Source organism: Amaranthus tricolor, chromosome 16, assembly GCF_026212465.1.
Source record: "Amaranthus tricolor cultivar Red isolate AtriRed21 chromosome 16, ASM2621246v1, whole genome shotgun sequence".
In the NCBI taxonomy this organism is placed as follows: domain Eukaryota; kingdom Viridiplantae; phylum Streptophyta; class Magnoliopsida; order Caryophyllales; family Amaranthaceae; genus Amaranthus; species Amaranthus tricolor.
Genome location: NC_080062.1, coordinates 4,527,087 through 4,539,272, shown reverse-complemented (window position 1 = coordinate 4,539,272; position 12,186 = coordinate 4,527,087). Strand labels below are relative to the sequence as shown.

At 29.4% G+C, this 12,186-nt stretch overlaps 2 protein-coding genes across 2 annotated transcripts; both read right to left on the bottom strand.

The window, feature by feature from the left end:
* Positions 1–5,455: 5,455 nt before the first annotated feature.
* LOC130803054 (protein EARLY FLOWERING 4-like) lies at positions 5,456–6,335 on the bottom strand. The gene has a single exon (XM_057667211.1). The coding sequence runs from the start codon at positions 6,133–6,135 to the stop codon at positions 5,740–5,742; it is 396 nt and encodes a 131-aa protein (XP_057523194.1). The 5' UTR covers positions 6,136–6,335; the 3' UTR covers positions 5,456–5,739.
* A 3,616-nt stretch (positions 6,336–9,951) lies between these two features.
* LOC130803053 (protein EARLY FLOWERING 4-like) lies at positions 9,952–10,852 on the bottom strand. The gene has a single exon (XM_057667209.1). It carries the CDS (start codon positions 10,684–10,686, stop codon positions 10,327–10,329), a length of 360 nt encoding a protein of 119 aa, XP_057523192.1. The 5' UTR covers positions 10,687–10,852; the 3' UTR covers positions 9,952–10,326.
* Positions 10,853–12,186: the final 1,334 nt, after the last annotated feature.

Genomic DNA, 12,186 nt, shown 5'->3' with positions numbered 1-12,186 from the left:
GCCACACTTCGTTTAAAAACACGCGCTGAAAATATCTTCCTTTGAATGGATTGTGAGAAATATCATACATAGTCATCGATTTTATTCTTTTATATTTAGCGAGTTAACAAATGAAGACTTTGATTTCATATACAAATCATATTTCATCCTCTTGAAGTTTGGCTTTAAGAAAGCGCATCACTTTCCTAGCTTTAGGCAGCCTTATTATTATTATTATTATGATTTGTATGTGTATTTGTAATTTGCATTCCCTACAATATATGTCTATCATCATCATCATATTCAGTGTACTCCGCTTATAAAAAAAACTATGATCAAAAAGTAAGGAGAAAAGAAAACCAACAAATCCTACCAAAAAAAAATTGTGACAAAAAAATCCTTCAACTCAAAAAAGATACACAAATAAATCCTTGTAGTGGAGCAAAAAAGGAGGATGCATTCCCTACAAGTCTACAACACATGGTCTGCTAATAATGTTGACATCTACTTGAGACTACAAAAAATTCTGGCAATTTATTTGACCACCTGTGAGGGTTGGTTTTTTTTTTAACTTTTAAGCTAATTGAATAAGCTAGTTTTTATGTGAGATGTTTGCTAAAATTAAATATTAATTGTTAGGAATTTATAAAAAAAAAAGTAGATTAATAAGTCAAAAGTCAATGAAAAAAGCTAATCAAACTAAATTTTTATTTTCGTTTAAAAGTCAACTTTTTAGCTGGATGAAAAATCATTTATCAAATACTTTTTATGGTTTTTGACCAATTAACAAGTCAAAAACCAACTAAAAGATTTTTTACCAAACACCCATAAGGTATTATAAGCAAATTTTATCTGGACTAGCTGATAACTGATAACCGATAAGGTATTCAAGATTGTAAGTGCCCTTACTAACGTGGATATTTGCTTCTTGCCTCACATGCATATACACAATAACACAAACACTAACTTCCACATTTGCACACCATGAACCTTTTTGGTTAAGAATCTAGTATGGTGAGTGGACTATTCATGAAATTAGATTTCTTATCTAAATTGATTCAAAAATTATGATAGTCGCCAAAAATTTAAGTCGATAGTTGATGCCCCATAATATGTTATATACTTTAATAGTTTTTAGTAATGCACCTTATTAATATGACTAGTCTATCAATTTTTTTAAAGTTTAATATGAAATATTAAAAATACAATCTTAAATCTATCATCATGCATTTAAAATCTAAAATTTAGTAATCGTGTAATAAAGATTAATTCTACCCTAAGAAACAATTAGGGATAAAATAACTATAATGTGATAAAATAAAATATGTTATCCTTAATCACCTAATCTAAGAGTACTATGATTATTACTTTGTGATGCCCTATTCAAATAGTCGCAAGTCACAACCAATTATAATCATCAACGTTTCATAATTAGTCGCTTTCTTGATAAAATTCTATATTTAAAGATGCAAATAGTGATAGAATAATATAAAATAATAAAACTTTGTAAATCAAATATACCCCAATCTCTATGGAATATGGAAAGAGCACATTCAAATTCCATACAACAATTATGCTTTTTTTTCATTTTAGATTTTTCCATTTTAATAGAAAATTATAATTAATTTAGTTTTCAGACATATATTGTTGTTAGATCACCTATAATTTGGAGTTCTTACAATCTTAATCAAAGAATAAAAGAAATAACAATGAAGAGAATGGTAATGGTGAATGTCGAATGAAAGGGAGAGCAAATTGTTGCTGATTTTTTGGTGTTTTTGGAACAGAAATTAAAGAAACGATAATGGCTAACTTCGATACTCACTATAAATCCATGTATCAAGTAACGGCACTCTTAAGACACAAGTGTAGGCGCCAATTACATTAAGCATAAGAACTTTTGCAAATACGACTCTAATCCAAGAATCATACAAACGATGAGGATTGAAACAAAGCGTTTTGGGTTTTCTTTATCATTAATCATTTACTTAAAAAAACGTAATACATTCTGAACTATATATAAAGGAAAGCAAAACGAAAGAAAACTAACTAAAAACCGACTAGGAAAACTATGTGGTATGACCGGCCATTGTGGCGTGTGGTAGTTACCGCTTTGGCCGGTTGTAACCTCTTGGTAATCGTCCATTGCGTGAGTAACTTCTCACATAACTTCCGTCCCATTATTGCCTATTACAAAACCGAAAAACTTCCAGCAACTTGCATTAAAAATCCGAAAGTCACTACCTAAAAATAACTAACTAGAATTTTTTATTTTTATTTGCTTACATGAAATAACTACCTAGCTAATATGGACTAAAAGGATTTTAAAGATGATGATTTTGAGCATGCTTTCCACACGCCTAGATTGACTCGTCACTTGCTGAAATAACTTCCTTGTTGTCGTGCTTTGAATTGGTTTCCGTCTTTGTTTTCTTCTTGACTTGTACTTCCATACTTACGATTTTTAAAATGCTTAAAATAACATGACATGTTTTTTTTTTCTAATTAAAATTAAATACTGAAAACATAAAAGAACCGACTCTAATAAACATAAAATAAAAACACAAACTAGGAGCTAAGAATTAAAATTCAGATTTGATTTAAGACAATGCTTGACTAAGGATGATCTTTTAAAGGTGGACTAAAGATTGCTTGTTGAATGAGGGTGGTGCACCAACATTGAATTAGCATTGCAAATAAGGTTTGAGTGATGGTTTGATATAATCCACACAAAAGCTGCCCTTATATGATGTTGTTGATGTCATTGGATAAAACAAATCATAAATAAAAGTTCCTCCCAATTTTAAAATATCGGTGGACTTTGATCTGCAACATATATTAAAGATAAAATATACTTATGAGTTATGTGCAATCTTGTTGGATTTATTTTAACGTATAGCTTTTTATTACATATTTTTTATAATTATTATAAATCATGCATGATGCGTATTTACAAATATTAAGATTTAAAATATTTTTTATAAATAAATACAAAAAGTGAAAGAGACAAACAAAAAACGGACGAAGATTTTCCATGTTTAAGACAAGATTTTCCATGCGTAATTTTGATCATTTATATCTTAAACTATTTTTAACTAAAAATTATAAAAATTTGATTTTATGAAAGTATGCGATTAGACGATTCAAGCAAGATTTCACTTGACTATATTTCTTCTTATACATTAGCCACAATATATAAAATATGGATATTTCATGATATACCACTAAGTTTCTTCGAAATTCACCATATACCACACAAAATGTTCTAAATCACCATATACCATTGAGTTTTCATCCGTTAGCACAGAATACCATTAATGACAATTGCCGTCAGTGTGCCATTTGTGGTAAATTAATAATTCACCATATACCATTACCTTTTTTTATTCGCGTCAAATACCATTTTTTAAAAAAATATAGCCGTTGGAATTATGATAAACAAAAGAAGTGTCATACAAACCAAGTAGTTAACATTTTGTTCAAAAATAACTTGACAATAAACACTGTTCACCAAAAAAATGACACTAAACAATACTAAGTAGCAGCCTTTCTCTTCCCCTTGTGTTGCCTTGCTATGAAGAGGAAGCTGCATGTGTTGCCTTCTTTAATGATGCCTTTTTTGCCTTGCATGTCATTGCATTGTGGCCTAGTTCTTTGCATAGGCTGCATTTGTTATTCTTATGCCTCTTTCCTTTTTTTTGCTTCATGAGCAGTTCTTCTCCTTTGCTTAGGTGGTCTGCTAGAATTTCTTTTCCCTTAGGGTGGTGCAATTTCTAACACATCTAGTGAAGGCTAGTGAGTTGGATCAGCCATAGGGTGGATGGAGTCTTCATAAGTGAGTTTGTATGCAGCCCCCGTGTAGAAAGGTGAGACAAAGTCCCTAGGATCAAGTCTCTGGTTGTAAATGACCCTTAGACCATGCTTGCAAGGGATCCCTGATCCTTGCCATTTTTCACACCCACAAGTCATATTTTCAAGGGTGACAGGGAACTTGACATGGCCATCCCTCACCTCAAACTCTCCACCACCAGCTGCAGTGACATGGCAGAACCTAGAATCATCAGTCTTAGTCGCCAGCACCCCCTTTGCATGCTCTGTTAGCTCATTAGGTTCCATGCTTACTGCTTTATCGAACCTAAAACCCATCCTTTTCATGCACCAATTCCTGACATCTTAATTATTCAAAAAACAAAAAAAAAAAACTGTAAGCAAAAACAATTTTTTTGCATTTAAATGAGCAAAACAGGGACACAAATTTACCTTCCAACAATGTAACACAGGCATGTCCCTGTTGGCCTTTGTTATTGCATTGAATGACTCTACGAAGTTTGTTGTGCTATGATCACAACAAACTGTCCTGTCAAACATGTGCACACTCCACTGCTCTTCTACATTTTTGAGATAGTCATATGTTGCTGCATCAAACTCTTTTATCTTGGACATAGCTTTTTCAAAAACGTACTCATTGTAGGCATTGGCCGCAATTCAAAACATCTTATGAAATGCTGCCCCACTACATCTTATGGAGAAGAAGAAAGATGAAGGATCAATTTTTGAAGAAATACGTTGTGTTTGGGGAAGTCAAGCCTAACAATGGCGCCAGTTGAATGCGTAAGGGCATACTGGTAATTTATCACAAACGGCACACTGACGGCAGTTGTCATTAATGGTATTCTATGCTAACGAACGTAAACTCAATGATGTATGGTGAATTAAAACATTTCGTGTGGTATATGGTGAATTTCGAAGAAACTCGGTGGTATATCATGAAATATCCGTATAAAATAAGCTTGAAAGATTATAAAAATTCGATTTTATGAAAATATGCGATTAGACGATTTAAGCAAGATTCATTTGACTATATTTCTTCTTATACATTAGCCGTAATATAAAAAATAGTTTGAAAGATGAATAATACCACTAAGTCTTATGTAGCGAATAATTTAGAACGGAGGATTTATATGACTTTTTCATATATTTATAAGTAATCTTGTAAGATTCTTCTCAATATATATAATTTATAATATATTTTTAATATTTTTATGAAATAAATCAATAATTAATATGTCTCGAATACACGCTTGTAAAAATGTGATCGCTCTTTACTTTTCTTAAAACTAGTGCATTATCAAATAAAATATTTAATTAGAATATGAGAATATAAAGATATAAAATAGCTATTCCTATTTTTTTTAAAAAAAATTCCCTTCATACTAACACAAAAAATAAGTACTTGTAGACCTACGATCCCAATTATAGTGGAGTTAAGTTACCATACTTAATATTCTTAAATTAAAAAAATAAAATTAATCGTTAATTAATACTCCATAATAAACTACAAACAAATGAAAATACTTAATATTAATTGTTATTAATATTTGATCTTTCTCAAACTCATAAAATTGACAAAATTATTACTCCTAATTCCTAATCAAATTTTCTAAAAATACAAAAAAAAAAAAAAAAAAAAAAAAAAAGACCTACAAAAATTCAAGCCAATTCATTACCAATTAATGGTTATCCATACATTAGTAGCATAATATTACAATTTGTTCATAAAAATCAAAAGGAGTCAAATCCCCTTCTTTTCTTAGCTCTAATTACTCATACTCATCGTTATTTTATCATAGATTTATTACTAATTAGTAATTAATTATCAATTATTAGTACAATAACACAACACAAAAAAAAAAAAAAAAACAGAGGAACTATTTTTTATTTTATTTTATCTTATTTTAAAATTTGACTTTTCTTCCTTCGTCACTCATCTCCATTCCTTCTCCCATTACTATTCCCTCCCTTCTGCCGCTGCTGCCTAACCCTACCTGTAAAATTCGTCGACAAATCGGAGTAAATCGATGCCACCTTCGAAATATTTCCGTTCAATTCCTGAATAATCGCCACATTCTTCACCATATTATCCGGAATTCTCGATTGATGATTCTCATTCGCTTGCTGGATCAACTCTCTGTTCCGATCTAACACCGTTTGAACTCTGCTGAAACTATCAGCAAAATCGTTCCATGCCTCGGGATCGCCGCAACTATCGCCGCCGTATTCTTTCATACGGTGACGGCGGTTTCCGGCCCCACCAACGGATCCGTTCTGCCGATGAACGACGTCTTCCATACTCGATTCTGCTCCAGAGTATGACATGATAGATTATTTTTTTTGTCTTGTGAATGTTTTTTTTCGATTCTTTGAATCTAACAATGGATGAAATTTGAAGGTTTGAATTTGAGGAGATTGAAGAGGTAGATGAGGGTTTATATAGAAGTGAGAATTGAGAAAGAGGCGCGTGGGAAATGGTTAGAAAGAGGGTTAAACTGGGTATTTAAACGCGCTTTAAGTGAGAGTGGGGGCGATTTAAGATAAAATATCTAGGGTTGAGATATTTTGGCAGAGAAAAGTGCAAAAAAGAGCAAAAGTGATTCTGCCATGTAAGATTGGGGTGATGTGGTGAAATACGATGCCGTATAGTGAATCTTTGCTGTCAATGGACACTTGTCAAAACCACAATTTTTATATTTCACGAATTGTTGTGAGAAATGGATTAAAAATATGCTTTTTAATTTAAAGTTATTTCAATAAAAAATAATCTTTCATAAAAGTAATTATTTTTTTCTTATTAACTTTTGCGTCAGTTTATATGAAAAGTAAGGTGATTCAACTTCCTATAAGATAGACTCCATCTTCATACTAATGCAAATTGAAGCTAGCTTCCACTTTGTCTTGTTTTGTATTTTTCTTGGTTTATTGAAAGAAAATTTTTCTTTATCCAAAATCAAAAAAAAATTACTGTCAGTATTTAGTTGAATTATTTTTAAGTAGAATTAAAATGCATTTTCGTTTTTATTTTTTGGTCCACCAAGTTGATCAAAAATATACAATATACAACACATGTAATATATGTAATATATGAAACTATTCTATTTTTTATGTAAATTGACCATATTTAATTATTAAGATAGCAATAAGAAAATATTGATTTATATTCTAAAAGTCGATTTTTTTTTAACTTATGCATTAGATGTAAAGGTTTAGAATTTAAATTATAATATAGGAAAGTTTATTAAAATCTAATTTGTAATATTGTATAAAATGGACAAATGCAATAAATTTTTTATTAGAAAATATTTGAATCAGATTTAAACATAATTACATATTTTGTAATTTTTTTTTTTGAAAATTACATATTTTGTAATCTAAACTTATGTACTAGATTGCATAAGGAAGAAAAATCGTTAAAATTAAAAAAAAAATATAGTGAATTATATGTTAGAAGTAATAAGATTTATGGACCGAATCTTGAGACTAGAATGCTCATTGCCGTCAAAAAATATATGAATATATGAAAGTACAAAAATGAAAAAAATTGAAAATGAAAATTTGGAAAGATTAAGAAGTGTCCTTTGGGAAGCTCCAAATGACAAAGTTCTCATTTGAGCTATTTTAGTTGATTTTGATGTGAGAATTTTTTTTTTTTTTTTTTTTTTATGTGAGAATTTTGAATGTAATAGGATTAGCTTTTTTTATTATCAATATATTTTTTTAAAAAAGAAGACAAAAGATATTTTTAATGTAGTACTTAGTATTGGTAATTTATAAGAGACAAAAAAACTCTTGCAATATTTATGTTTCCATTTAAAGTTTATCAATACTACTTGATTAAAATAGTTGTAAGAAATGCAATATTTTACTAAAAAAATTTTTTATCAAGAAGAAAATACTTGCATACAAATATAATGAGGTTTATTTTCCAAATTTAACTTGTTTTTAACTCAAATTATCGTAAAATAAATTAATTATCTTGAATGAAATTAAATCATGAAAATGCATTCAATTCTTATTGTCATGTATCTTTCCTCACGTATTTCCTAACTAACCCTGAATTTAAAATAGAAAAACAATGACTTGGTATAGAAAAATTCTCTTTATAACTATTGTGTTAAGATCAGTTAAATAATAGGCCAAATAAATAAAGTAGGAAATGAATTAATTTTTAAAACCAAAGAAAATGGTGTTACTGATAGAGAGTTGTTAAATGAAAAAATTGAAGCAAAGTAAAAAAGAAAAATGGAATTAGTAAACAAAGAGAAAATCATATACGAAAATTAAGTTATATTTTTATTGAAGCATATATTATTTTTTAAAAAATGAATTTGATTTTAATCCTCACCAGTCACCACCGTTTCCTGTAATTCTTAGCAATGATATTTTTGTAGAATAAAAATACAAAAGAGCAAAAACGTATACATAATTGCGTCATGGTAGATTCTATAAATGGTTCTTTTCTTGTCTTTCCCATTATAAATGGCATTTGTCCGCTAATCTCCTTGTCTATAGCACCTCACACTTCATTCTATTTTTCACTTTTTCTATGATATTTTGAAAATCGGGTCTTATATCAGTTAAAATAAATATTATATTTATCAGATATGATTTTAAATCGAATTTCACATAAACTTTTTATTCCTTCAGTTTACCATGTAATTAAAAAAAAAATTCTATTTTTTAACATTTTTTAACCAATTTTGATTTTACAAAAATCGTACAATTCATTTATAATCTTTTTATTTGTTTTTTTTCGTTATCAGAGCTACTTTTATGGTAAATGATAAGGTATCGATGATGTAATTTCCATATAATAAATAAAGGATAAAAAAAGAAAAATTATACATAAGGTTGAAAGAATATTAGTAGGAGTTTATGGAACCAAAATGTGAAATAGTAATGGGGTATAAGAAAACAATTCTAATTGTAATTCAAACTGATAAAAAAAAGTACAAAGAATATGACAAAAACAGAGTCAAACTAAAAAGAAGAGAAAAGAGTTTTCATGTCATAAGATTTTCTGTCTGAATTTATTAATCAACCTAATATTTAGAGAGATGAGAATCCTCCATTAATCTTATTTTTAAGTAGTATCACATTGATATTTGTATCACTCACAAGACCTTTGACATAATTTTTGAGAGGTGAATGAGATTCAAAACACGGATGTTCCATCACATTAGCTCTGATACTATAAACTTAATCAAAAGTATCAAAAGTTTAAGTTAATGGTTAAAGTTTGATAATATATATATATATATATATATATATATATATATATATATATATATTATACCTACTAATGGTGGAGGGAGATGGTATTATTTTGAAGGGCTGTCTCCCACTTTAGTTTTTGATTGTAATTTGTATTTTTGAATTTTTCATATTTAAAAAAATTGTAATTCAATTAAAATAAAGTTCTACTTTAAAAACAAATAATAGAATTTTCTATAATGTGACATTAATTACCTAATCCGAGAATATGCTATAAAAAAATTTTGATATCCTAAACATAATCCTAAATTCTTATTATGATAACCAATTAACTAAGTTTTGTACAACAAAGCAAATAGACCACCCATGGTTAAAAAAAAAAATTTACCCAGAATAATCTAACCTATTTGTCTACAATAATCTTATCTATTGACTCCCAACTTTAAGGGGTATTTCCTAGAGTAAACTCAACTCGATGACCTGTTATAATAGGTAATTCACCGAAAAAGTAAACTGAAAATTAATTTGAAATTTGAGAATAATTTTGAAATTTTAAATATAAAATTCTAAATAATAAAAAAAATCATAAATTTTTTTTGAACAATTTTTGAACATTTTTTTCTATATTTTATTTTAGTTTATCTTTTTTTAAAAAAATTAAACTTGTTATAGCAAGTCATCTGTTCACCGGATTTACTCTAGGAAAATACCCCTAAAAATTGGAATTTTTCACGGTTAATCAATAGGTGAGATTATTATAGGAAAATCACAAATAAATTAGATTATTCTAGGAAATTTTTTCAAAAAGAAAAAAACAAATAAACCACCGGATCTTCATGGTGTTCAATAGAAAAAAAAAACATATTAAAGTTCTAGCTATTAAAAATAGACAAGTAAGAAAGCTTAGAAATTTAAAATAACTTTTAAACATGAACCACATGCCTTACAAGTTGCAAAGGGTCGAGTATAGAGTAGGATCGGATATGATAGAATTTAGATGCGATTTCTTACTCCGATCCTTAGAATTTGTTGTTATTTGTCATTTTAATTTTTTTGTTATTATTGTGCTAACAAAATTTCTATTTAAATCACAAAATTTGGATAAAATTAACCTTATTTTTGCTTTTTCAGCACTTTATCTCTGAATAATGGACAAACGCTCCAATCTCCATACATGAATCATGATACATAAGAGAACTTAATGATGTTTGCTTAACCTTACATGAATTATTTTATGAGAGATGACAGATTTTTATTAGTACACTAGCACAATTTTCATTGCTTTGATTTTCACTCATCTCAATTCCTTCTCCCATTACTATTCCCTCCCTTCTGCCGCTGTTGCCTAATCTTCCCTGTATAATTCGTCGACAAATCGGAATAAATCGAAGCCACTTTCGAAATATTTCCATTCAATTCCTGAATAATCGCCACATTCTTCACCATATTATCCGGAATTCTCGATTGATGATTCTCATTCGCTTGTTGGATCAATTCTCTGTTCCGATCTAAAACATTTTGTACTCTGCTGAAACTATCAGCGAAGGCGTTCCATGCCTCGTCATCGTCGCAACCATCGCCGCTGTATTCTCTCACTCGATGACGACGATTATCGGCGACACCACCGGAACCGTTCTGCCGACAATCTTTGGCTTCCATACTCGACTCTGCTCCTGTGTATGATATGAAAAAATAAGATCTGTGTTTCGGATTGGATTTATTTTCTTCTCCTCTTTAACTTGACAATGGAGGATGCTTGGAAATTTGAATTGAGAAAACAGAAAGGAAGATGGGGTTTATAAAGAGGTGAGAAATGATAATGAGGCGCCTGAGAAATGGTGTAGAAAAAAAAAATTAAAATAGAATTTCATTTACACGCGCTAAGTTGAGAGTGGGAGAGGTTTGAGATGAAATATCTATGAATGGAGATATTTTGGCAGAGAAAAGTGCTAAAAAGAGCATTGAACAAGAGTAATTCTGCCACGTAAGATGCGAATGTTGTGGAAAATACGAGGTCGTTTAATGAGTTTTTGGTGCCTATAAAATAATACTAATTCTTGTGAGTCTAATAGTAATTGAGTCGGTCCAATATATATTTTTTGAAATACTATAAGTAGACATTAAAAATAATGTAAATAGACATTTAAGATATTGTGAGTAGGTATTAAGAATACAGTAAATAGAGATTAAAAATAATGTAAGTAGACATTAAGTTTTAATAGGTTGGGTCTGAGAGAATGTCTCTTTAGAGACAGTCTCTCAAGAGATTATCTGATAAAATAATATTCCCTCATATTCCCCCAACGCGTCCTATTTGACTTTTTACCATTTTTAGATAGTCAAATGGGACCATATGTGGAAGGAAAAATGTAGTGTTTTTAAATTTTAGTGTTAGTAAGTGTAAAAGTGTGAAGAAGTTAAGTTTAGTAAGAGTAAATTGGTAAAGTTAATATATTGAAAATAGAAATGAGACAATTAGGATGACTTGATCTAATAAGGAAATAAGACACTTATGGTGAATAGGAGGGAGTAAAATAAGTAGATTTATCAAAATGATCGGTGATTTATATATTGAGTCGGGATATTTTTTATTATTATAATTTTCAGGTGCAGTTAGACTGTTTTCGTTTTGCTGGTTTTGGTTTGAGTCAATATTTTCTATAGTTAGTCTAATAATTAAAAGTTTTTTTCAGAAATTTAATCCTTACCATTTTTAGAAATAATCAATTTATTCAACATATATATGTGGTCCACCTTATGATGAGACTGCCTTTTACAATAATTTTATTTTCAAACTTACTAATTCAAATGACAGGTTTTACGGTTGTGCTGGTGGGTCGTACCTGCTGACCATTGGTCGCGATGTACCAATCTCATAATATTGTGAATTTGTGATTGTATCACGCCCATAGCCCAGTGCGACAATTACACTAGTAGCTTGTACATGGTTGCAAGTGAGTCGGACTAGGCCATAAGTATGTCGTGCCCATGTCATTAGCATGCCTGTCCGAACTATATTCATGTCTAAGTCTAAAAATCTTACTTGCTTAAATAAAATATTTAATTTATGTTGGAATCCCTGCACTGGAAACCATTGAGGATATTTAGTAGAATAAAAAAATGCAAAAGAGCAACATACTATCATTAATAGATACCAAA